Genomic DNA, 26456 nt, shown 5'->3' on the forward strand with positions numbered 1-26456 from the left:
TGTTGCAACTCTGGAACTTCTCTGGGTTGACACATTTTAAATGTTTACACCACACCAACATTTTTACAACTAAAAAACCCATAAAAAATAATCAAATTCATTTGAGCTTCTTCTCTTGATGGTGTATTAGCTTGATCCACGAAAAAGTAATTGATTCAACAACCAAACCAATCAAAATATCCATTAAATCGTTAGATTAACTACCAAGAATTGGGTATCCATATGAATATGATCACGGCATTCGCGAGAAAATTCGAAAACGTAATAAGAAAGACACGTATTACGGCACTCTTTGAAGCGTACGTATCCAAGAGAGCTGTAAAAAAAATACATGCAAATAGCGTTTGTTTAAACACAAAGATTTTGAAAACAAAATTAAGTGAAAACAAGAAACAAAGAAACATTTTCATTGATTACGCAAGAGGAACTCGTGTAACCTGTTATTTGGCTATATTACGGGCACGTAGCCATTTATCACAAAGTGCCAAAACGGCCATTTGCTGCAAGCGGGTCGCCTCCTGCTGGATATGTATCACATCGGCGACTTGTCCGTTTTTCACGGCCAACAGATATGCAGCTTTCAACCAGCCGAGATTGATGAAGCCGCGGATTTTACTGGCTGGTTTCTTGATGTATTGAACGATCAGCTCAAGATCGGGACTCCTGCTCTCTCTGTCACGCTCCTGGACTAATGTGGCGCACTCGACTAGAAGGTCGTCCATGTCGAAGAAGCCGACCGACTGACTAGTCATTCGTCCTTTGATGAATTCCACTAACTGGATCAGAGATGGAACTTGACCGCGACGAATCAGGACGAAAGACGACAGACGGAAGTAACGATCCAGTCTGACACGCAAATCACAGCAAATGGTCCACGAAAGCTCAAAGGAAAACGCGTCGGGGTTGGCGCAAGTGATCAGGACGGCGCTGGAACACCGGAACTGTCGAGAGCCCAGTAATGTGGGAATCAAATAGACTCCGCTGTTGTTGTTGCTATTCAATTCGCCGAAAGAACCGCTGATCCCGTCCGGCGACTGAGTGACGCTCTTAACCACGGCCAGGAAGGCGCTGGACAATTTCCCTTCCTTTAAACACGCGTCCAGGAAGCTGGTGACTTTCATTTGAAGTTGGACCGTTTTCTGGAGCGAAATCACTTCGTTGACTGGCCACCAGAGCGGCAACTGCTTTTCACTTTCGCCTTGAGGATCCAGGGACTGCTGACGGCCAAGAAACTGGTTCAGATGGGCGGTAATATCTTCGAGTAAATGCGACCGGCTGATCAGCGTCTCGACGCTGAAAAGATCGCTGAGGAAAAGTCGCCGGATGGCAACCAAACTGGCCCGGATCCAGTCGCCGCAAAGGCAATGCAGCTGGTAGAGACTGTTCCAAAAGCATTTCGTCTCCAGCAATTGAGCGGCGGCCAGCAGGTGAGTCTTCCACGAGTAGAAACTAGAGTCGTGACGCTTCATTTCGATAATCAGATCCTCGAGTTTGCTGGACTTGAGACAAGGCAACAACAGTCCTTGATTGAAGACGTCCGACGTCTTGTGTCGGCCGTTGCTACTGGAGGCGAAACGGTGGACGGCCAGATCGATCCTTCCGCTCCTTTCGACGAGGTAAGCGCAGGGCGATTCGGGCTGGCCATAACTCTCTAAATAGAAGAGGATTTCCTCCATGATGCAGTTTTTATCCTCCACTTCGACTAAATTTCCAGCGCAAATGTCGCCCAGACGAGTCAGCGAAGCGACAATCAACTGTGGATTGTCGCAGTTGAAAACGGGCGAAGGCAGAGACGAGGGAGACGATAGGTTTCGGGTCCGTTTCGAGTTCCATGAACTTCCGGTGCTGCTTTCGTTCATGTTGCCGGGCAAACTGGCACAGGGAATACTCAGGCTCTCCAACACTGAAAGGATCTCTTGCAACAGTGGAGAATTCTTGCCCGGCTTCAAACACCGTTGAAATCTCTGTCGAGCTCCTGAAATTTTGTTTTGAGAAAAAGGAAATTTAAAGTTCAAACATTTTATTTAATTATTAGAAATCATGTTTGATTACCTTGAAAATTTCCAGCTTTCAGGCAAACTAACCCCCAGGCAGCCCAAACGGACCCGGCATCCAGTCCGGCTTTGGTGCTGACATCCAGCGCCAAACTCCAGAGTTCAATGTCGATGAGCCGGTCTCTGAGTTTCCTCCACGTGTCCAGTTGAGACATTGGCTGCGGCGGAAGCAAATGAAGGCAATTGGCCGAGACAAGCAGCGATAATAAATCAATTTGTCCGAGCAAAGCGTCGCAGCGGGCCAGGCCGCGGGACGGTTTGCCTTTGCTTTGACTCGGGGCGGCGATGATATCAGAGTACCTCATTTTGGCGCCTAAAATTAGCGATTTGATGAGAGAGAACATCATCAAAGGATCGGAGCAAACGTCCATCAAAGTGCCGTGAAGGAGGTAGCGGTGTAAAGTGGCCAGCATGGAGCTGCTCTGATCCAGAAGGAAATTAGCCATCGTTTCATTGCAGTGGCACAAATGTACCATGGCCAAGGCCAAGGCCAAATTGGGAGCGTGTTCGTAACTGAATTCACGCCGGGCAATTTGGTTGTGCAGGGCTTCTAGCGACAATCGCCAGACGAGCTGGCCGCCGTCTCCGGCTGTCGAACGGACGGATCGAGGCTCCGATTCCGAGCGATCCTGCAGGGTGGAGTGGCAGTCGACGCAGGTGCGGACTGGAACGTCGCCGTAACCGTCGACTAGTCTCCTGTGAGGAGAACAGACGGAGCAGACGACACGGCCGCAACGGCGACAATGATGGCGCCGATCGAACATGGAGAACTGGACCATCTTGCAGCAGGGACACTGGTCAACATCGGCATCTTTGACCCATTGCTCCTTGGGCGGGACGGTGGGTGGCAGCTCGAAAGCGCCCGTTTTCTTCTTCTTGCTCATCTGATCGACCTGCTGGACTTTGGAAGAAGAATCCCTGGAAGGAGGAGAAGATGCAATTTCCGGCAGGCCGAGAGCCAGGGCTTTGGTTGCGTAACGTAGGAGGAGCTTGTCAATCTCTTCCATATCCTCGTCGGGGCCGTTGAGCCTCAGCACTTTGACCAAATCGGTGGCCAGGCCCATTTGACTGTTCATCAAAAGTTGTTCGACAATCAAAAGCGGCTGGGGTAACAAGTGCTCCAGCTGTTTGGCCGAGGCTTGAGGAATGGCTTCCAGGATCAGGGCTCCTAATCGAGCGGTTGGCTCCTCTTCCGACTCGGCCAGCAATGAATTATGGGCATCCACAATGGGCGATGGCGAATCCGGCAGTGGGCGGACGTGAGCCCGTTTGGGCGGTTTGGAGTTTACGGGCGGACACGTCGTTGACTCCTTTGGCCGACCCAATTGGGACGGCCGTTCCAGGTAGCGCCGGAACAGAGCCAAGCATTCGGTGCCGAACTGTCTGTCCAGATCTGGAAAATGGGAGAAACCGTGTCGGGTCTGCAGTTGGAGCTCAACAACTTGGGCCAGGATTGGACAACGGGCGTGGAGGTAAGTGATTAATTTGACCACGAATTCACGGTCCGACAGGTCGACCAATTTGGCCCCCGAATCCGGAATGGAGCAAAGGCATTCGGCCAGGAAAGCTGGCAGTTCGATTCCCATCGACTGGGCGATCGTTTCCATTTCCTCGATGGCTTCCGGTTGCTCCCGCAACCGCTCCATAATCAACACGGCGACGTGGTGCACTTCCAGGAGACGGGCGGGGCTTTCCCCCTGCAATCGCGACGGAATTAACTGCCGTAAAATGCCCAAGTAACGCTTCATCCGGAGTAGAGGAGTCGACTGGCCGCCGAGAATTCGGTCCAAGATTTCCAATGCCGAATCGAAGGGATCCGGATGGTTGCATCCACCGCCCAACTGAGACGCTTCGACGAGCTGACGAAATGCAGCGCCGATGGATTCCAAACGCTCGGCCCGCTCTTTAAGCCGCTCCACGTCGAATGGCAGATGAGACTGGGCAGGAGACGATCCGGCCGGTAGGAGGTAATTGCTGGAATCGGTGAAACGTTTCAGGGTGCGCCACGGCTCGACATTGGTGTCGACCGTGCCTTCGATCCGTCGCAGTGCGTAATTGAGTAGCTGGACGTTGAGCTCTGGTGTGGATAAAGTGGAAGAATTGATTAGATCGGCCATCAAGACGGCCGATTGCCAGTCGTCATCGGCAGTCAACGAAGGCACGACGGCCTGCTGTAGCGTGCTGAGTTGAGTTTCGACGGCCGACGGTAGACGGACGTGACTGAGGGACTCAACTTTAGGATCTTGCGAGCCAGCGATCTGGCGCCCGATGCGACGGAGCTCCTGGGCGGCGGAAGCGTGGGCTAAACTGAAATGCAATTCCCGTCCCTGCGGAGTCTCCCAGAGTTGGTACAAATCAGCCACTTGACGGGCGGCAGACAATTGCGAATTCATCATGGACATGGCCATCAATGAAAGCGGATCAGCTAGCAGCTGGTTGACCAGCAGCGGATCAATGTGTCGGTCGATTGCCTTGCTCGCCTTGGCCGAGCTCGGCGGACGCAATTTACGACGGCCGCCGTTGTAGCCGTACCAGGTCTGCACCGACGGATTGAGGCGGGCCAGCCAGGCTTTGCGTACGACAATGCAGCCATCTTGCGGCGGTCGTGGACGGGAGAAATAGCTGGCCGTCCGGGGCTCGTAATCGACAAGTTGCAGTCTCCAAAGGGCTTGACTGACGCGCTGCTCAAGTTTACGATGCCGCAGCGATAATTCCGCGTCGTCGCCAACCTGAATGGCTTCCAGCCGCATTTTGAGCATCACGAGCGATTTCTAGGAGAGACAACCAGGACACAAATTAACACTTTTTGATCCGCCCACCAACACTAAAAGAAATGGGTCGCCAGCAGAAGGCATTTTCGCTTCATTTTAATTGACCGGAAACCCCATAAAGAAATGTATGTTTTTTTATTTTGTTTTAATGGATGGTGAGCTATTAAAGAAAGTGTAATTACCTGGAGTTTATCGGAGTCCTGGCACAGAAAACCGAGCGACATGTCGCCCTTTTTGCCTGCCAAACAGGCGGTGCTAGACGTCCCCGTTTGAGTATTGCTCGGACTGTTACTGTTTGATGGGCAAGAAGGCTCTCCACTCTTTTTGGATTTGGAGACTTCTTCGGACTTGATTTCTTCTACCCCACTGTCTGAGGCAGTGTCCTCAAAGATGATGTCTTCTTTCCTCAGGAAGCAGAGAGAGAATACATCCTCCATGACTTGGAGACTCATTTCTTTGCAATTGATGTCTCTGATGAGGCTGTCAACCTCTTCCAGGTTGGTGGCTTTGTTCTGCGACCTTTGAAAAGGTTTGAAGAGGTACTGAATGAAACCGCTAAGGGCCAGGAATCCCCTGTAAACATTGATGGAATGATAGTCAAGAAAGGCAGATACATCCTGTTGATTGACCAGTTGCAGGCCACCCAGAGATTTTAGTGTGTTTAAATTGGATGGTTGTTGAGTGCACAGCTCCAAGATTGTCTTCAGGGAGGTCCCAGGGCCGCAGAAGGATTGATCAAGGCACCAGACGGCAAAGCAGACTTTTTCTTTGAGCCACTTCAAGGCTTTAGTGAAGACATCTTCTTCATCTAGCCAATTGAATGACTTTTTCAGCAAGTCTGACAAATCGGTGACAAAACGGTCTAGAGACTTTGGATCAGCTGGTGGTTCCTCTCTGGTAAACGAGAACAGAGGTAGCAGAGCGTGGAGGATTTCGTAAACCCCAGCCGGTAAAGGAAACATCCCACCAACTGTTTTGTTTCCATCCTTCTGCAAAAGAGTACATTCAGGTCAAACTTTGTAACGTAAAGATTTCGAAGAAAAAAGAAAATTCCTCACCAAAAGTTGCTCAACGATGTGTGTATTATTGCGTATGACGTTCACGACAAGCAGATGTTTGAGTTCGTCTGACGTTGACGGTGTGCCAGTCACTTTGGCTGGCGCCAGCAGCCCATCTTCTTGTTCGTGGAATATCTTTCCCGATTGGTGAGCCACATGGCCAACAAATCCGTTGCGAAGCAAACACTCTTTGATGTGATTTACGTTTATTTCAATTTGCGACGACGGACGAGACATAATGAGTGAAAAGGGTTTGTTAAAAAAAAAGACATCAATTCTGAATTGAGAGAGGGGGGGGGGGGGGAGGGCGGCTGTTGTTTATTTTCAAGCAGCCGAAATTAGAAACACCCCGAAAATTGTATTTACTTCATCGTATCCAACGTTGCAACATATTATTCATTTATAACAAAATCTATATACATTTTCGTTTCTTTTTTTTTTCCCGTGTGTTCTTTTCATCGTTTTACATAATTCAATCATCCAGGCTGCCGTTGTTGTTTCAGCTTGCATTAACGTGTTTCCCCCGTCAAAAAATGTTTCATTAGAAAAATGTTAACTCACAGCTATAGCCTATAATATAGGCAGGCTATATAGCTGCTGTGCTGGGAAACACACAATTCATTAATGATGATACCTTCTTTCTAATTCTGCCGACGCCATATGGCTGGCTGGCTGGCTGGCCCTGTGTATATGGATTATTAATAGAAGGGAAAGGAATACTAGGAAACAGACACACAGGGACTCTGGTGGATTTTTGAGTTTTCCAGAAAATTGGAACCTGAATGCCAGGCTCTCTCTCTCTCTCAACTAAATTACAGCCTATATATACAGGGGCGTAATAATACATAGGCTCATCTGATGGTGTTATATGATAAGTGGAAGAAGACTCATCAGAATTTACAAACAGTTGCTCATGTCTCGTGCCGAGCAGCCGCTTTCAACGTCGTCGCACATCACTCATGCATGTAACGTTGTTTTAACTATATACCACGCCTTTCTCTCTCTCTCTCGGTAGGAATAAGTTGAGGATTGAAAACGAAGCGACGTGCTGCTGCTGGGGCTGGTCCTGCACGGGATAACACAGTCCAGGAACAATGGCGCAATAATAATGAGTTAGATCTGCTCTCTCTCTCTCTTCTATGGTATATTATAGCTCGTCCATGTAAACTCGCTACTATAATCGAGTAAATGTTATAACAGTAGTATAGCCGCCCGGCCCGTTGATATCAAAGTTGTGACCATCAAAACGTAATGTGACACATTGAGAGACCTGGCCAATTCGTGTGTAGGTCTCCTCTCTGCTGCCCATCCGGAATATTTATGACGTGATGATGATGGGCCATAAGGTATATAGCAATCATCCGGCTGAGGGGGGGGGGTTATTACATCATTCACACAATCCCGACGACCTGGAATATCCCTCAACAACAACCCCCCAAAAATAAGGACGTTTCTAAAAATCAGGATCGGTTGAAAACAAAAGAAGAGCGCGGATGACTCTGTAAAATAACGATAGCCTCTCCAACTTCTTCTGTCGTCTTCTTCTTGGTGAGCGGGAATATATCACACATCGGTCGAGTCAGCGGATAATCAAACAGAGAGAAGAGCAAAAGAGAATAGAGATCCCGCTAAATCTGCAGCTTTATATACCACACGATATATTAGCAGACTCATCATCATCGTCGCTATGGTGAACCTTTTTTTTTTATTCTTCTAATTTGAAACAGTGCGCATCTCTTTGTAACACATTTTTCGCTGGCTCACATGCGTCCCAGCATCACCCAGTGACGCTGGTGGAAGATAAAAAAAAAAAAACTCTAATCACGTCACATGTCGGCCAAATGGAGACGGACAGCGTTCCAGCCAAAAGCAGCATAGCAGACGAGAGAGAGACGAGTTCGCTTGTGACACTTTTTGTATTATATCCCAGCCAGAATGACGTTAGAATCTAACTTTATATACATGTATGGAAATGACGGAGTGTGTATGTATGTAGTAGTGGTGGGGTGGTGTGTGTATATATATATGCTAATAATACGTCCACTTGTCCGGCATTCGATTTCGTCGCCGCCAGCGGGCGCTCTCAACTGTCACGACAGTCTAAAGAAAAAGAAAGAAAGATAGCAAACCCTAGTCCAGGGTACGTTCGTTGTATGGCCGTCGAGTGTAATATTGGACCGTCCGTTTCGATGACTCGGTTGCTTGACTTGATTGAAAGAATCCCGTCCGACATATCTACTTTTCAGGACCTTCTCCTCTGATTTAGATTCCAAAATGTCCTCATTTCTTTTTTCTACTTTTTTATTTTATTTTTTTAAATAACATTCCACACCGGTGAAATCATCTCGAAATGTTTTACAATTTACGTCAACCATATTTTTCTCTTTCTCTCTATAGATCGGCTAATGAAAAAAGAGAAAAAAAAGTTATTGGCGGGAAAAAAAAAGGAATTTAAATATTACACGAACGAAAATGTCGGTCGTGATTGTCGACGCGTTGAACCACATGGAAGGAGCGGCTGAGTCCTTTTGGGTTACATCAAAAGATGGTCGTAAATTTATCTAGCCCCTCCCAACCCAACCCATTTCGGTGTGATGCGGTCTTATTATATGGGGCGAATGCCGGGCGAAATGCGTCCGATTGATAATGAGGCGGCGGGATTATTCAAATCATCCCGCTTTTTGTTTCTACAATAGAAAGAAAAAAAAATATGTATTATAAATTGGATTCAACATCAAATCTAACTGGATATATATTCCTAGGCGTCACGGTTGAACGGGCAGCTAGCGAGCTGGTCGCGGCCCGTCTCCAGTGCAACTCGGTTTGATGAGAGTCGACACGGCACGAACTCTCATCAGCGCAAACACGTCACCCGGCCGGCGTCTAGATGGCCCAAATCAAATGTATATATACGCCCGTGTCTAACAGCATCGATGGCTGCTGTACGGACCACCCAGCTAGCAACTAGCAGCACTCGATGATTACGTATTCAGGTCAGCAGCGACCAAAAAGAAAGAAGGGTGGAAAAAATAGACGGACAACAAAATAAGTCGAGTTGTCTCTCTCTCGGCCCCCGCAAATCAAGTCCCTTCTGCCCGGCTATAAACAAAAGAGAGAAAAAAATAACTGGGCTAATCCTATATATATGTGTAATACATAATATGTGTTTGTGGGAGTGTTGTTGGTTATTATTATTATTATTAGTCGGTTGATATATACTGTTGGGTGGCCAGCAGCAAATTATTTGCCGGATTCCTATTAGATATTAAGACATGTTGACATCTCTAGCTCATAGACGCGTACAGCTAGATTATATATTGGCCTCGTTTCAAGTCGATCAGACATTCTTTTTTTTCATTCATATTCGCTCGGTTAGAGAGAGATGTACGCGCTCTCGCCTATTAATGGAGGGAGGAAAAAAATGATACAAATGGGAAAATGTTTAGACTGTACATCCGTCTCTATTGTCTTGTAATAACGCGTGGCGTCGAGGCTGCGCTGCATGCCGAGAGAGAGAGAGAGAGAGAGAAATGGGCGCGGTTCATTTGACGGAGTAATAGCGCTTCGATGGCACATTGACGACGGCTCATTGGCTACTGTCAAACTATTTATATACATCCGGGGTATAGTGTCTAAAAATACGCGCATTTCTTTTCTTTCTTTTCTCTTTTCTTTTCTTTCTCTTTTTTTTTAAATCAAAAAATAAAAATAAAAATAAAAAAAAAGTCGGTAGACATTCATTAATCATCCTGAATGGCGATCGATACATAAAGTTGTATTACTACTACTACTACGTACACCAAAGTTTTGTAACAAAATATCTCTCTAGAAAGTTTCCGCTAGTATAGTACCAGTAGGGGTACGTACGTATATATACGGCCAGGTTGCTCATTATAACTAATGTTCGTGGTGTGTAGAGAAAGTTTTGTCCAGCCAGTTTTCGTACACACACACACACACTCACAGACATAAAGCGCTGGATAATATACAGAAGAAAACGAGCGTATATTATTATAATAAGAAAATCCTCCCATCACACACAAAAAGTCCTGGATATAATAATTTATAACCTATTTAGAATGAACGACCCTATTATATCTCTTTCGGGTGGTTGAGCTGTTGATTGTTGTATGGCCCTAGTATTATCCCGGAATATCTAAATGGCCCCAGGAAAAAACCAAAAAACCAAAAGTTCAATTTAACATTTTATGGGGGTGACGACAGTTTAACGAGATTGAACTTAAATCTCTCTACTTTTTTGGAATCTTTTGAAAAATTGTCCTACAATATATCGAATTCCATGTAATTGGGTCGATGAGTCAGCTGGGAGCATTTCGTATTCTTAGCGCTCCGTTGGACTCTTCTCTCGGCGATGGCAGAGATATCCTCCGCGCTGCTGCTGTACACTGCTGCATCCGGTTGGCGGATGGACTGAGATACATTACACGCGCATAGTGACGACAAAAGAAAACGAATTTCTTTTTCCCGGTAAGAAAATCGCACCCAATTCCAAGTATAAATCGCAATTAGTTATTTTTAAAAATAAAAAAATAAAAATAAAAATAAAACGAACCCCCCCCCCCCCCACGCCCAACTGTCCAAATGTGAGGGGACAATTCTGCCGTGACCGTGAAAGTCACGCACGGCCCGCTGCGTTCCACATTTTGTCAGCTGTGTATAACTCTGAGATTGTTATTAGGCCACTATAAATATGTTCTGGGATGTATTATGCAGCTGCATATCTCCGAAATGATTATTTCCTTGACCTCTTTTTCTTCTAAGCACCCACACACACACAAATAATCTTTTAGGAGGGGGGTATCATCATTTAGTTCTATTGCCCGCCAAATTTAAAATACACACGACTCACGCAGCTTGCCCGCAAATCACTCGGAGGCTAATTGAACATGTATAATCAACAGGGGACGATACCCCAAAAAAGAAAAAAAGATAGAAATTATTTTTTAAAATAATCGACATCAACTTTAATATGTAACGTCTGGGCGATTATTATTACTACACACACGGCCGGCCCCGTTAATATATTTATATCTGAATATTAAAGAAAAAGAAGAAGAAATAGAAGAAGGAAAAAAAGATTTTTCTATTCCGTCGGGAATGGATCTCAAGAGCGGAAATGATGAGATATCACAGAACACGAGAACGAATCATATGCTGACAATTCTCCAAGGATCTCATGTCTGAAGGAATAAGGGAAAAAAGGGGTCTGGGTATACATAAATATGATCACATCCAATATCTTTTTTTTTAAAAAAAAAGAACCGAAATAGTAATGTGTAATAGTTCCTTAATAACATATCTACGTTACATCTACCACAAGGACATGATCAAATAATTTTTAAAAAATAAATTGTACTACACTTTAGTCTAGTTATATTTCTTATACTGTTGTGTGTATACATACGAGCAGACTGATTTATGGGTGCGCTAATCATCTTCATTTTGTCTTATGTAAATTTGCCTCCGTATAATTCTGACCGTGTAGGCGGAATAGATATAGTCTATACTAACGGGCGACGACATTCTGTATTTCCCAGTTGGAGAGTTTTAATATACTACCCCCTGCGGCCGGCAATATAAATGATGGGCCGTGTCTACAGAGGCCAACATTTTATGTTTCTCCCGATGAATTCTATAGAGAATATATAAGAAACCGATGGACATGAATAAACTAAAAAAGGAAAAAAAAGGAAAAACTTGATCATTGAAAATTGGATATTTTTTTTTTCGGAATATGCAAAATTCTGTTGAAAAGGAAAAATATGTTTTTTTTTATTTATTATTATTTTCACGCGAATAAAAATAAAAAATGAAAAAATAAACGACACAGGGTGGCATATTTACATATAACACGTCCGCCATATAAGAGACGTCAACGTATAAAATAGCGCACCTCCGGGGTATTTCCCCCCACCCTTATTCTCCGTCAACTGTGCTGATGCGGGACTATAACACCGCGAAGCCCTTAACAATTCAACGACAGTCGTCGTCATCTATCGCTCACTTGAATATATTTCAAATAACGATTTTTCAAATTCAACCCATTTCCCGCCAACAACTCTCTCTACTCTCCTATATATATATATTGAATAGATTAAGTTGATTGATTTACTTACAGAATTTCTGGATCCGGAGCACTTTTTTTTTTCCTTTCCACTCTTATCGACGATTTGGTTTGGTCTGACATAATTAAATGGGAGGAAAGGTGAAGAATAACAAAAATGGGGGCGTATATATGAACCGATGGAATTATTGTAAATGGAAATTGAATTCCGAGTTAAATGGCCGTGGGATGGGATCATATCAAATTGGCCGAGTTTGAGAGTTTCATATACAGCACAGCACTGATTATAAATGAGCGTTCGTGATGTGGGCGTGACGACTTTCATAACTCTGGCGGCTGAAATAATTCATCATATCAATATTATAAATATGTAACACAATAAAAGTTTGGCTCCAGCGACCGACCGAGCGCCCGCCCGCCGGGTTGTCAACACCTGCGCTGATGGTCCGTGTCGTGCAAGAGCATTTCAGCGTGAATAATAATATTGAGCCCCCTCCGGGCACGTCCAAAACTTCTCTCCTACAATAATAAATGAATAAACAAGTCGTCATCAGTTTGAACACTCTCGTAAGTTTAGAGTTTCAACCCCCCTCCTCCTGGCCTAGGTTATGTATGTATCTCTACCGAGTTACGTCATCATCTTCTTCTTTAACGTGTCCAACATTTAACAGAATTCAGCAACCGACATCTTTTTTCTATTTCTTTTCTTTCAGAGTTGGAAAGAAAATGGAGAAAATGTATTTACTGGATTTTTTTCTTTTATCTCTCTCCAGGCTCTTATCCGCTACGCCTTGGCTCCTCCTGTCTATACGTGTCTGTCTGTGTGTCTGTGTATAAATACAACGGCCAAAATTCAACAAGAACGTGATCAACCGGATGCGGAGGAGTAGAGCAGAGCAGCACAGCAGAGCACAGCCCGGAATCAATAGATATTTTTCTCCTTCAGCGATCGACCAAGGACGTTAGGAGCCGGCCCTTGTTAATAATAATGTAACACCACAGCAAGAAACTAAAAAAAAACTAAAAATAAAATAAAGTGAAATGAAATCAAAGAAGAAAATTCTATAGGGGAATAACTTGATATCAAAATAGCTATCGTAGTAGTAGTAGTAGTAGTAGAAGTAATAGTATAAATATATAGGGTCTTCTTATATATATAAATGTGTATATATAAATATAAGGAAACCATCAGGGCCATCTGCGACATGGAAGCCCCGGCGCGCAACATAACATGGGCTGCAAGCCAAAAAGATTTGGTGCATCGCTCGGCGGGATCGACGTCGTCGACGACGTCGACGACGAGGGACGGACCCCAAAAGAGGAGGAGACTTGAGCGGTTCCTCCATGTCTCCAGACTCCCCCCGACCAAGCCTCTCTCTAGTCCTAGAGGCTTATAATTTTTCAGCGTGTATAATATGAGGAGAGAGAGAGAGAGAGAAGCTCCGGCCCATCATCGTTTATAATATCCAGCAGCCGAGAAATGTATAATATTAAAGAATATTAAAGAATAAAAGAAATATTTTTCGTTGATTCTAGTACAGCCCTCTAATAATGATTATTGGCTGGGAGGATATTACGACGTGTATTTATATATACCTGGATGGATATTCTATGTTGTACACTGCGGCACTCTGAGTAACAACTGAACTATGACGATTCAATTAGATTATCTCGCCCTTTGTTGAGATAAAGAAAAGATAAGCCAAAAAGAAAAAAGAGAAAATCGATCGAGAGATTATTTATACAAGCCGCATATTATGTCATTAACATATTATATGCATCACCCAGTGCGGCCACAAAGTCAAAAAATATTAACGACCAGCTGGTGCGCGCTATAGTATATATATGTAGCAGCTAGCGGCTAGACCGCATCAGCCCATGATACTCCCTTTCCCCCTGAAGCTATCTAACGTCTTTTGGGCTGCTGAATAGATTTAGATTTATGTGTGTTTATTTGCCACCACTCCCAAACAAGTTAGATATTGATCTGTCTCTCTGTGTGTGTGTGTGTGGGCTCTCCGGCCTTTTTTTTTAAATTATATATATATTTTTAAATAATAAGAAAAAAAATCGAAACTGTTTAGTTTTTTTTTTGTAATCTTTTGTATCTTTTTTATCCACGTGCCAAATGACAACCTATAGAATCATATGATGATGATGAAGAACAAGGAAATAAAATCAAACAAACAAACAAGAAAGAGCAGAGAGAGAGAGAGAGAGAGAGAGAGAGACTCAATATTTTGCAATAAATAACAAGGGATTCCTTGGGATAGGATGGGGGGCTGTAATAAGGATAGGTTGGGTGAGGGTGGGGGGTTATAATCATAACGGGGGGATGGGAAGATAATAAATCATCATCATTATAGAATCATGATAAACTTTGATCCAAACCAACAAACAAACGACAGATAATGGCAGAATTATGTAATGGCAGAGATAGAGAGTTTAGAGAGAGAGATTAGATAGAGAGACCGAGAGAGAGAGAGAGACAGAGAGATAGAAATGGGAGGGGCTTGATGAGGGGGGGTGGGCGGGGTATTGCACGTTAGGCGAAAAAGGTCATAGTATTGCTCATCGATACTGGTTTTTAAAAATGTAATTTTTTTTAATTTTTATTTAATTTTTTTTTTGTGTTTCGATTTCATCTTTTCCCGACTACGAAAAAAAAATTCAATTAAAAAAAAAAAGATTTTTTTTCTTTCTTCTCTCTCTCTTTTTTAATAATTTTTTTTTTGTCGTCTCTCAAAAATTTTTTGAACACACACACATGGACATAACCTTGTTGAGGGGGGTGGGGATGGGGCGGGGATTTATTTCATTTTGTTAATTTAATTTTTTTTAAACTTTCCAGACGAAATTTCGATTGAATTTTTTGAAAATTGAAAAAGGAGCTGAATTTGTTGTTTTTTTATCCTTGAAGGTGTGAAATGAAAATAAAAACAGATGGACACGCGAGTCGATCATCATTCATCATCATCGAATTAAAAAAAAAAATTGTCTATTTATAATCTCAAGAATTAATTCTTCTAATTTCTTTATAATGCGTGTGTGTGTGTGTGTGAAGAAGGGATAGAGATAGATAGGAGAGATAGGAAAGTGAGAAGTGAGAAATGTTTCATTATATCATACATCATCGAATTTTTTCCCTTTTTTGTTTTTTTAAATTTCTAATAGAGATTGAAAGAATTATATTATAAGAGATAGAGAGATGGAAATTTGTGAAGGTTTCTTTTTTTTGTCAAAAAACCTTTTTCTTCTTCGATTTAAATGAATAAATTTTCAATGAAAAAAAAAATGTTTTTTCTTTTTCTTTTAGTGTGGGCGAAATTCTAATTAGCTTGGGGTAATAACAAGGTGCTGATTACACACACGATATAACAACAACAACAATCGGGGGCGATGAATTTCTTTTATACAGATCAAATTTTTGTAAAATAAATAAAATCAAAATAATAAATGTGTGTTGTTGATGGGTTTGGGAGATCCTCTGTCGAGTTGATAGGATTTCAATCAAAAAATCGCCGGATGAAGTTGGCGAGACACGACAGAAACCGAAAAAAAAGTGACATTTACCCAATTTTTTAGTAAATGTACTAAATTAAAATTGAAATAAATTAAAATGAATTAAAATTAAAAAGGGGGGGTCTCTCAATCGCGGAATTATTTCATTTTTTAAAAAGAAAACACACAGGACCGCTCCATCCACACATGTCTACACTGTACACACACGTGTCCACTAAAAAATGTTTGGTTTTCTGAAAGAATTTTTTAAAAGGAATTAAAGAATGTTATTATAACAGCAGGGGGGAAGGGGGGAGGGGGACTGGCGACGTAACGATTCAATCATTCGATTTTTTGAGGAGAGAGAGAGAGAGAGAGAGAGAGAGAAACTGGACCTTGAACACAAAAATGTCGTTGTTTGACATTTTTTTCCTTTTTTTTTTGGAATCCAAATTTGTTTCATCGACTAGAAATTTGATTCGTCCTCAAGATTATTGACTCATTCATTCGAATTTGAATTCATTGAAAACATTTTTTTGGGGTGAATTTTTACATTTCTGGTGGACCATAGAGGGCGCTATCCCTAAAAAATTCTATCGATTTCTAAAAATTTCAAAAATCTTTTTTTTTCCCGCGGAATTTGGGTGAAAAAAAAAATTATTCAAACACGTCGCTAATTAAGACAAAAAAATTTCCTAAATTTGCATGTCACACACGTATTCCTTGTCTTGTCGCTCTGGCATTCTTTTGTTTGTTTGTTTTTTACACACATTTTGAAAATGAATTATCAAAAAAATTGCACGAAGAATTATATCCCAGAAAAAAACAAATGTTCAACTACAAATGACAAATGAGCTCCCCCTCATTTCCTTAAAATAAGTAAATAATAATTTAAACAAAAAATCATTTGCCATATTTTTTTTTTGAAATAAAAAATTAAAATGTCCCAATCAAAAATTGGCCGAACCAAAAAAAAAAATCAATAAATCAAAAAATTTGAATTAAATCAAATTTTGTCGAACGAAATTGTTGTAAAAAGAGAGAAAAATAGCATCAGGGCATTGGCGTCGAAAAGCATTGCCATCGCTCAGAAATATCCGCCGACGGGAATCACTAATTTATTTCAAGTTATATAATAAATAACTTTTTATTTTTTTTTTTACTTCTTTAAAGGGAAAGGATTTTTTTATCTTAAAATTTGTTTTGTGGCAGTGTGTGTCTATTGGAAGGGGGGGGGGGGTGGGGCGCGGAGGGAGAGATTGGGGGCAACACACACACCAAAAGTGTGAAGAAAATGAAGATGTTGGCGTGTCGAATGTGTGTGTGTGAGTGAGTGTTGTTGCGTGGCTCCTAATACGAACGAAAATCATAAAAAGGATCAAACCCAAAAATAGGACGAGGTGATTTATAGTGTGACTTACAATAAAAAATGTAATAAAAATAATAATCAAATGAAATAATGATTTTTTAAAAATGTCCTTCTAAGAAGATGAATTAGATATAATCGAATTTTTGTTGTTGTTGGAAGAAGAAGATGGAAGAAAATGAAATGAAATTTTTTTTTTTCGTTGAAATCGCTCGGGAAGAAGAGGAGGGGAAAAAAATCGAGGCGATATTATGTTAATGAGTCGCGCCTACACACACGAGAAAACTTGACAAGGGACACGCCTCCTCACACCCGGTGTGTGCATGGGAAGGGGGGGGGGCTGTTTTTTTTTAAAGAAACGGAAGTCAAAGTTGATAGTCCGACTGCTGAAAAATTGTTGGAATTAATTTGTTATCATTTTTGGGATCGACACCATATTGATCGCAGAGCCTCCGGCTGGTCGCTCTTGATTCCGGATTCCGGAATTTAGGTTTTGAAATTTCAGTGGCGGTAGCCGTGCGACGACGACGACGGAGCGAATTTGGCTCGCCCGTGCTCACGGAATTTGGGCTGTCCGGATGAGGAGCCCGAGTGTCCGTGCTGCCTGTGGGTCTGCGTGTGAGCGGCTCCGGAAGCGCCTTCGTCGTACGAGTCGCGTCGATGGTGCGAGGCTTTGGGTCTGCGGAAGGATCCGGCGCTGACGGCGCCCAGATGATGTCGGATGATGATGCCGTTGGGCGTGCGGAATCCCATGATTCCGGCCGACGATGAGTGGTGGTGGTGGTGATGGTGGTGGTGGTCGGCGACGGCGATTCCGGCGGCTTCCAGGTCTCGTATTTCAGTGTCGTAGAGGAGTCGGACTTCGGCGGTGGCCCCGGCCCCCGGGCCCCCGGATGAGGAAGAAGCGGATTGTGTGGATGGGTGGTGTGATGCGGCGGCGGCGGATGTCGATGGAGCGTTCGACCAACTGTCGAAGAGGATATGTCTGCTATTAATAACATCGGAGGAGCGCTGGTTGTCTCCCGACGCCGCCCTGTGCTAAGCGTCCATAAAGTCTTTGCCGGTGTGGCCGAGCTTCTTGCCCAGCTCGTGCATCACCTCCTTGAAGATGATGGAGTCGACGTTCTGGCCCAGCATGTAGAAGAGAAACCAGTCGCCCATCTTGGACTTGCGGACAATGGTGTTGATGACCTCGCGGTTGATGAGCCGGAAGCGGATGTAGAGCAGGTAGGCCCTCATGCGCGGGCTGAGGATGATGATGAGCCGGTAGAGGAGGACCAGGGCCGTCAGGAAGCCCAGGATCAGGAACCAGAACCAGAGGAAGATGTAGATCTTTTCGTTGACCACGTTGAGCGGGAGGATGCACAGGGCGTCGTGCTTCTCCACCTCGCCCGACGTGCCGAACTTGTTGAAAGTGCACTTGGTCATCCGCGGGAAGATGTAGATCATCGGGTCGATGCGCTCCTCCTGGTCCCGCTCGGCGAACGCGATCACGTCGAAGCCGAACGTCAGGAAGGCCCCGTCAAAGAACGTGTTCATCAGGAACATTTGACCTGCAATCAATCAATTAAACACATTTATATTTTTTAAATTTTTAAAATTGGCAATTTTATTCATTTTTATTCATTTTTAGCTAATCAAAATTGAGCTCAGCTCAGCTCCCGGCTTCTTTTTACATTATAATTAATTACAACACCGTTGCCAGGGGTTACACACACTCACAAGGCCTTTCATGTGGCGCGCAACCCCCATCCATCCATTCAAACCCATTACTCATGTCGCATGTCGTCTGCTGGGCCGGCTCTCCACACAGTCGACATTTAGGCCCATCGAGTAAAAACTGGGAGTCCGCTTTCCGGCCGTGAAGAGGGAATAAGGTTGCCAGGAGCGTTTCCCAACTGCAGACACACAATATCCCCCCCCGGCCCTCCTTCGCCATTTACTACACTCACTTTACGCTCGTCAGGATCTCGAGGATCAATCCATCGTGGGTCTGGAATTTTTTTCTTCTTCTTCTTCTTCGAAAAAAAAAGTATAGAAACTTTCAAATGATTTATAGAAGCCCCGACTAGGAGAGGGGGGAGCTTTAGCTTTTATCGAACTCGCCCAGCGATAGTCATTAAAGAATTATTATATGCCTCAAAAGATATTAAGACTTTTTTAACTTTTTTATATTTTTTTTTCCGACGATGATTAGGAGCCAAGGAAGAAGAAGAAGAAAAAAAGTGAAATAAAATAAAACTGCCAGGCCGAACCGACGATGTGTGCAGTTTCCCATTTTGGACGGGATCCAAAACACCATTTTTTTTCCAGGCTCCCGTATTTTTCCCTGGGCCAGCCAATGTTTTTGTTTTTGTTTCTAGAGATCTATTCTGCTGTATCTTATCTCTCTCGGGGTTGCTCTGTCTGTGTGTTGTGTGTGTGTGCTCCTTGGTGCGTTTGATGGGCCAGAAAAAAGAAGAAAAAGAAAAACGACGTTGATGGGAAGTTGGTGATGGATACAAGAGTGAGGCCAACAGACTCTCACTTCATTTTCTCATCTTTTCGGGTTGCCATTTTGGCCGCCGTTCGATTCCTCAACTTCTCGCCCCCCCCGGCTAAAACCCCCTTGGGCTCCTGACACCTCCATTATCCAAACCCGTCACCTCCCTGGCAGCCGACAACAATTGCACACATATATAAATAAATACGAAAAGGAAAAGCAAAAGAAAAAGACCAGAAGAAGAAGAAAAGACAATCTCGAGATTAGGGTTGGCGTGACGGGCGTCGTCGTCCAACCAATAGCTCCTCACTCGAGCGAACACGCTGGGCTCCTGGTAATATAACAGGAGCCATGCTGCTCTATCCAAAGATATATCCTAGGAGAAAGAAAAAGGAGGCCAGCAGCAGCCCACCCCCACCCCAGTTTTATGACATAAATGACTCGATATCGTTGGCCATGTGATATCTCTCTCTCCGCGTGCCTCATCAAAGGTAATACACATAGAGCCGAGGATGAGATGGCCAAGCCCGTCGCCGCAAGACACACATTTCACGCCCGCGTCTCGGCCTCGCCGGATAGTCCCAGCTATTGATGATTCCGGCTATCCCCCCCGCCCTCCCTTCCATCCGACTTTTTTCTTCTTCTTTTACGATGGACCGTTTTCCTTCATCTTTTTATATTCGATATCAAAATGACGACCCACAGACGCCACCCCCTGATGTTTGATATCTTTCGGGCCGGTCGGCCGGGCCGGGGGTACTATCTATATACATATCCAGATCATCGCGCTGGATCTATTCCGGCAAACAGCTCAAAACTGGATATCTCATTGAGAGTGGAGGTCAATTTTTTTGAAAGTTGGCGCCAATCTTCTTTAAGTTTGTGACTCAATTGGCGCCTTTTTTTTTCAAATTTAATTTTATTTTGGGTTGTTGTTGTTGTTGTTGTTGCTATTTTGGGGTTGTTGAATGGAACAATTGAATTGCGGAGGGTCTCGCAAAGTGTTTAACGCCATCGATTTCTTTTTCTTTTTCCCGTTCGTGTGTGTGTTTTTCTCTCTCACTCTTCTGCGTGTGTGTGTGTGGGTTGCATCAATAAATTTGCAGTGGAAGCTCCTCCCACTCCGCCGCTCGTCGTGATGGATGAGAAAAGAAAAGTCGGAGCGACACGTCAAAGCTTCTCCTCCTCCGATATCAAATTGCTGTGCATATTATTACATCAATTGAGTTGTCATAGATGACGAGGAGAAGAAGAAGTTGCTCTTCTTCTTCTTCTTTCACCCATTTTTTTAAATATTTTTCGGCGGGGGGGTTGGGGTAGGGGGTGGGTGAATGGGGAATTTGATTGATGGCAAATTGAAAATTCCCCCTCCTCGGCAAAATGATAATCACGTCATTGGCCTCATTATAAATCGAATTTCAATGAGTTTTGAAATTGACTCTCTCCTCCTGCTGCTCCTGCGGTGCACGTTGGCCAAAAAAGAAAAAAAAAAGGAATTAATCGAATGTTTTATTCCATCTTCCTCCTTTTTATTTTCTTCTTCTTGTCTTTTGATAGGAGCACACGCAAAAGAGAGTCACGGGGTGACGGCGGGAAAAGGGGGGTGAGCCAGGAGCACAGGAGCTGCTGCTGCTGTGTTCACTTTAGATTCTTTTCTAGCTGCGTTAACGGCTCGACGGTTTGAAAAGATCCTCTCAAGAGAAAGGAGAGCCACACACACACACCCACACGTCCAACTGCCAGCACACAGCAGCAGCAGCAGCCCCAGCCAAAGTGCTCCTGTATAGCTTTGGCTCCGCTTTTCTCACTCGATTCACGGGCGGGCTCCTACAGCTCCTTGCGCGTATAGACACAGCACAAAAGAGCTTAGATATATATATTCTCTCTCTCTCTCTCTCTCTCACTCGAACAACAACAACCAAACAACTCCTTACAGACAGTTTCTCTCTCTCTCTCTCTTATAGGCTTTTCTTAAACATAATAGACTTATATATACAGATAGCCCCCTCCTGTATATATACTCTCACTCTCTCTCTGTGTAGTGTTGTATATATACTTGTGTTTCCGTGCATAAACTAATAGAATATCTCACAACGGCGGCAAGGAGGAGAGTCCCGCAAGAAAAAATAAAAGACGTGAGAGTCCTAGGCCAAAGAAGATTCTTCTTTTTCCCATTTATGACTAGCTAAAAATGTTCTTCTTTCCGAGGATAGATCCAAGGAGAAGAAGGATATAGAAGAAGAAGAGGAAGGAAACATTGGAGCGGAAGACCAGAATCCCTATACCCTCCACCCTCAGGACACGAGAGAGAAAAAAAAGAATTTGATGCAAGTCGGAATAGTTTTTTTTTTTTTTCTTCTTTTTCTTCGGCCAGCACTTTTTATCTTTTCCGCTTGTCTCATCTCTGATCTGTCGGCCCCCGACAGTCTTGGCTCTCCCATTTTTTTTTTTCTTTTTTTTTTTTTTACTTTTTTCGTTATTGTCTTTGCCAACATTTTTCACGCTCCAACGTGTACCTGCAACCCAACTCGGTGGAAATGTGTCTTAAAGTATTTCTCGAGGCTATTCGAAAGAAATCAAATGAAAAAAAGGAAAAGAGAGAAAAATGGGCGTGACTCTCATTCAAATTTTCATTCATTTCCCGGGAGATGTCGAACGAGAAAATTGGCTACGTCCGACACCTTTTCTCATATTCATAACTTTGCTGGAAAAATATTCTCAAAAAAAAAAGAAAATAAAAAAGGAAGAATCAAACGCCACAGACACATCAACACTTTCTTCTTCTTCTTCTTTAAGATTGACCTTTTTCTCTCAGACTCACGAGAGTGTAATAATATGTAAATTAGCTAGCTCCGGTACGTTGGCAGGTGAAATTGACTCAAGTCACTCTGAAATTTCTACGGGAAAAAGTTCAGGGGTTTGTCGGTTGTAAAATAGAAAATAAAATAAAAAAATAAAAAAAGGGATCGAGTCGATTGAGTCAACTGGATGGGTGGGGTGGGATCACAAGAGAAACAAGTCTGCATTATAGAAGAGGAAGAGTCGTATTATATCTACTTTCAGTGTCAAATCCCACGGATTAGGAAAGCCGAGGTAAAAAGGTTCCCGGAATGACTATATACACACACACATCCATACTTGAACGCCGCGAATGAATAAACACTTTGGCCAGAGCTCCTCGCTCAAATAATTGATTTTCCACACTCCTGGAGCTCCTGGAGCTCCTACTAGCTGGCTGCTGGTCCCCCCCATGAAAAAGTTTCCGACTCCAGGTGAGCTGTCGGACTATTCAATAATAAATCAACACGCTTTACTGTTATCTCTCCAAACTGATTCGCTTATAGAGAAATCAATAACAAAACAAGTCCAGTTTCCAGGGGAAATGAAAAAAAAAGAAATAAAGCAATTCCACTTTTGATGTACAGGGAATTTGAATTTGGCGCCGGGATCGTACAAGTGCTTAAACGTGTATTCGTTGCCCTTTAATCCTTCGCGGACGTCACACCCTGGCCAGAAAGAAGGAAAAAAAAACAAAAAGAGTCCAGGTGTGTGTATCCAGGGTACACTGGATCCTATATACTGTCTACTCCCCGATATACTTTCCTCTTTGCTCTTATCCATCTTTTATCATCACCCCCCTTTCTCCCCTGGAGCGGCCAAACTTGCTGAATTTGATATTTATAAATAATGAATTGAATCAAAATGATTCCTTTCTATACACAGCAGAGCAAAGCGAAGCAAAGCATGAAGCAAAAGTGGGCGGAATAAAAATAATAAAAAACAAGCAATTTGCTTTTCCCACCCACCCAGCTCCCGGCTCCTTTGGCACCCCCCAGTGCGTGCGTGAGTGTTGCAAAGTTTATTTTTTATTTTTTGGGGGGCCCCAAGTTTTTGTTGTGTGTGTGAAAAAATAAACGGCAGAGAGAGAGAACAAGTTAAATTCCCTAGCAGCCAATCTCTCCCAGTGGGTACAGACAACTCCTCCTCCTACCTCCTAACCTCCTACCTCCTCCTTCCCTTGCTGGAGTTGAAAACACACAGCGCTAAGGATGGATAGCGCTAGAGAGAGAGAGAGAAAAAAGACTTTGAACTCCGCATTCCTCCCGGCTATACATATCCCCCGCATCAGAGTCGAGTCTAGTGCAACTTAGTAGATACTACGACGACTACGACTACGACGACTACTACAAGGCACGGCCAGAAAGTGCAAGGATCGATCGATAAGTTGCCACAGCGCCCCTTTCCGTCGACGCTTTGGCTCTCTTTAGTGTCGGAGTGTGTGTCTGTGTGTGTTTCACGTAACATGTATATATTAGAGCAGCAGCAGCAGCAGCAGTGTGTTCCGTATGCGGATGCGCAATTCGACCGATTAATTCACCCCAAATTGTTACCAAACTAATCAAAATATGTGTTGGCAGGTTGTTTTATTTGAAAAAGGGGAAATCAAAGTTTAGAGAGATGTTCCGGATATCCGGAATATCAAAATCAAACGAAAAAATAGACGCGAAATGCTCAAGGGAAATCGCCCAGTTTCGATCAGTCGAGGAAGAAGAAAAAAATAAGAAAATCGTTCGGCAAGTCCCCGCCCCTCCACCTCCTCCTCCTCGACAACAAACAACACGAAACTGAGAAAAGGAAGAAGAAGAAGAAGAAGAAAAAAAATGTGTCTTGTCGAAAAATGGAAGGGAAGAAAAGAAGATTGTAAAAGCCTCTTATCACCTGATGTTGATCTTTTATAAATATATATTTGAGAAAAGGGTTGGGAGAGAGAGACATATATGCCCGGAGCGTTTCCAAGGAAAATAGAATAAAAAACCTAAAAATAAAAAGCAAAAATCGACTAAAAAATATCCCATGCGCCGTTGCATTCTATTGTTTTTTCAGAAAAAGAAAAAAAAAAAGCAAATATTTTTATATTGGATAATAACATTGTCTTCTCTCCCCCATCCACCATCCCAACCTTACATTTTGTGTGTCTATATAATAGACGTGATGGCCTATAACAAAACAGACGTCAATAAACAATGTCAGATCCGAAACGGAAATTTTTTCTTCCACCCACCCATCCGTCCGTATTTTTGTTTGTCATTTGTTTTATTGACACACACACACACACGAGGAGAAGGAGAGAGATGATGGGAGGTGAAAACAATCGGCTTATAATAATATCCACTTATATATATAAAAGCAGCCAGCCGAAATATCGGGCAAAGTCATCATCATCGTCGCCCGTCTAGTAGTAGTAGTAGTAGTAGCCTAGTACTAGTAGTAGTAGCTTCGTGCCCAGTCACGGTCGCCCGCACTCGACCCATTATATAAGCCTGTTTATGTAGCGCACGAGTGTCGTACCACTCCTGATCCCCTTTTGCATCAGGATCCCTTAGCAAAAACAAGGAGCCCAATCCAGTCTCACTGTTGTCTCTCTCTGCTGCCCAGCTGATTGCAATTAAATCCAAACAAAAATCACATCCAACAAATGTCACGATAGCGTGAATCGACTAGATCCCCTGAGGGGGGGGGGGTGAGTACAAACATTATCGACTGCTAGAAACTGGGACCGGCCAGCAGAGGAAATCATTATCGACATTTGGTTACTCGTCCGGCTCCTAAAGTTCCTATAGCAGCTGGACAAGGAGGGAGATTTTACGACCCCTCGCTTACACGTACGTTACATCACCCAAGTTATAAAGAATATAAAAATCATGTAGTAGTAGTAGCTGAACCCCCACTTCGACTTTGGCTGGATAGACAGCCGACGGATGGATGGATGGAAGAAATCGATTCGAAAATTCATCCGCAATGAAAGTTGGCGTCAAATTGAGAGAGCATAATCATAATGATACCCACCACCACCACACAGCCCTCCAACCCTCCCTTCCAAAAAGTGGGGTGGCAAAACTTCTTCTTCTTCCACCACCATACCCATTCGGCTCCACTACCCACAGACAAAAGTTTGGTGCGCCCAGATATATATATATTATATTCCAGCAGGAGCAGCCCAGGAGCAGCCCAGGAGCGGGCCAGCTTTAGGCAAAGTTTTGCGTGTGGGGGGGCCAGCCTCTTTTGTGTTGAAACCTTCAAATGGTGGGCCCACCAAGTTGTGTGTGTGTTGTGCAGAAAACTTGGGTACAGCCTTACCAATATAATCCGACCTATAATAATAATAATAATAATAGTACAACCAACCATCTCTCTCGTAGACCCCTTGAAGAGAGAAATTGATGGCAGCACTTTCCTCCCGCGGTTTTATTTGAAATCATTTTTTTTTTCTTTTTCTTTTTTCTCTCTCCCGCCCGCCCCCTTTTCAAACACATCCTGTGCGCTGGGCATTTCCCATTTCCTGGGCATGTCTTTGCCTGGGAACTTTTTTTCTTTTTTATTCTTTTCCAGGAGGAGGAGGTGGAGATATTTGGGCTGTGAGGACTGACCCTGTTTTGCCTATTAGGTTATTTGCCCGTCACTTCCGCTGGGCCGAGATTTTGCCAAGATTGAACCTTGCGGGCATTTCCCAATAAAGACGCAATCTCAAATCGGATGAGCCACTCCCTACCCACCCCACCACCCTGTGTATATCAAACGGGATGATGTTGGCTCGTTTCAAGGTCGGAAAAATAAAAAGAAAAAAGACACATTTTTCTTTTTTCTTCTTCTTCTTTTGATTCGTTTGGGGCCAATCAGCGAGGAGAGAAACACACAGACACACACCCGCACCCAGCAACTGTCAACTTCTTTTTGGCTGGTTTTTAGGAGCCACTGGAGCTGAAGAGGATGGATGTGTTTTGGCAGCAACTGCCAACATTTTGTGTATTGCTCTTTTTTTTGTGCCCCATCCACCCATCCATCCATCCACCCATCCATCCATCCATCCGAGGCATCCATGTGAGCGAAATACCAGAAAATACCGCCATAAATCACGGTCTACATAAAACTGACCAGTTTTTCGCTGTTCCAGTGAGCGCAACCCCCTCCGCCATTTCTTTCTCTCTCTCACTCAAAAGAGTTGAACGCCGACCATAGAAAATAACAGGGGGGGCTGGCCAATTAATCGGCGGCGGCCAAAGATTATGAAAACTCTATTACACTATACTAGACGGAATAAATATCCAAAGAAAAAAAGGGTGGAAAAAGGAGAGAGAGAA

The 26456-nt window shown here is 43.6% G+C and overlaps 2 protein-coding genes across 2 annotated transcripts in view; both read right to left on the minus strand.

The window, feature by feature from the left end:
* Nucleotides 1-262: 262 nt before the first annotated feature.
* LOC124349373 lies at nucleotides 263-6240 on the minus strand. Its single transcript, XM_046799917.1, has 4 exons — nucleotides 5884-6240; nucleotides 5008-5814; nucleotides 2053-4825; nucleotides 263-1975 (listed from the first exon to the last, which is right to left on the minus strand). Exons 1-4 carry the CDS (start codon nucleotides 6118-6120, stop codon nucleotides 441-443), a joined length of 5352 nt encoding a protein of 1783 aa, XP_046655873.1. The 5' UTR covers nucleotides 6121-6240; the 3' UTR covers nucleotides 263-440.
* Nucleotides 6241-14952: 8712 nt separating this feature from the next.
* LOC124349819 (innexin shaking-B-like) overlaps nucleotides 14953-26456 on the minus strand; it is a 34735-nt gene continuing 23231 nt past the window's right edge. The window contains exon 3 of the mRNA XM_046800700.1: nucleotides 14953-18388. Within this exon, the coding sequence (XP_046656656.1) occupies nucleotides 17874-18388 (515 nt within the window). The 3' untranslated portion in view covers nucleotides 14953-17873. The remainder of the gene's footprint in view (nucleotides 18389-26456) is intronic.

The sequence above is a fragment of the Daphnia pulicaria genome, chromosome 7 (assembly GCF_021234035.1).
Source record: "Daphnia pulicaria isolate SC F1-1A chromosome 7, SC_F0-13Bv2, whole genome shotgun sequence".
Lineage (NCBI taxonomy): Eukaryota > Metazoa > Arthropoda > Branchiopoda > Diplostraca > Daphniidae > Daphnia > Daphnia pulicaria.

Bases quoted from the DNA above. Each gene is read 5' to 3' on its own strand.
- LOC124349373 (XM_046799917.1), bottom strand. From the start codon at position 6,120: ATGTCTCGTCCGTCGTCGCAAATTGAAATAAACGTAAATCACATCAAA. The intron at 5,815-5,883 runs GTGAGGAATTTT...ACTCTTTTGCAG, and splicing joins ACATCGTTGAGCAACTTTTG to AAGGATGGAAACAAAACAGT. The intron at 4,826-5,007 runs GTAATTACACTT...TGTCTCTCCTAG, and splicing joins AGGACTCCGATAAACTCCAG to AAATCGCTCGTGATGCTCAA.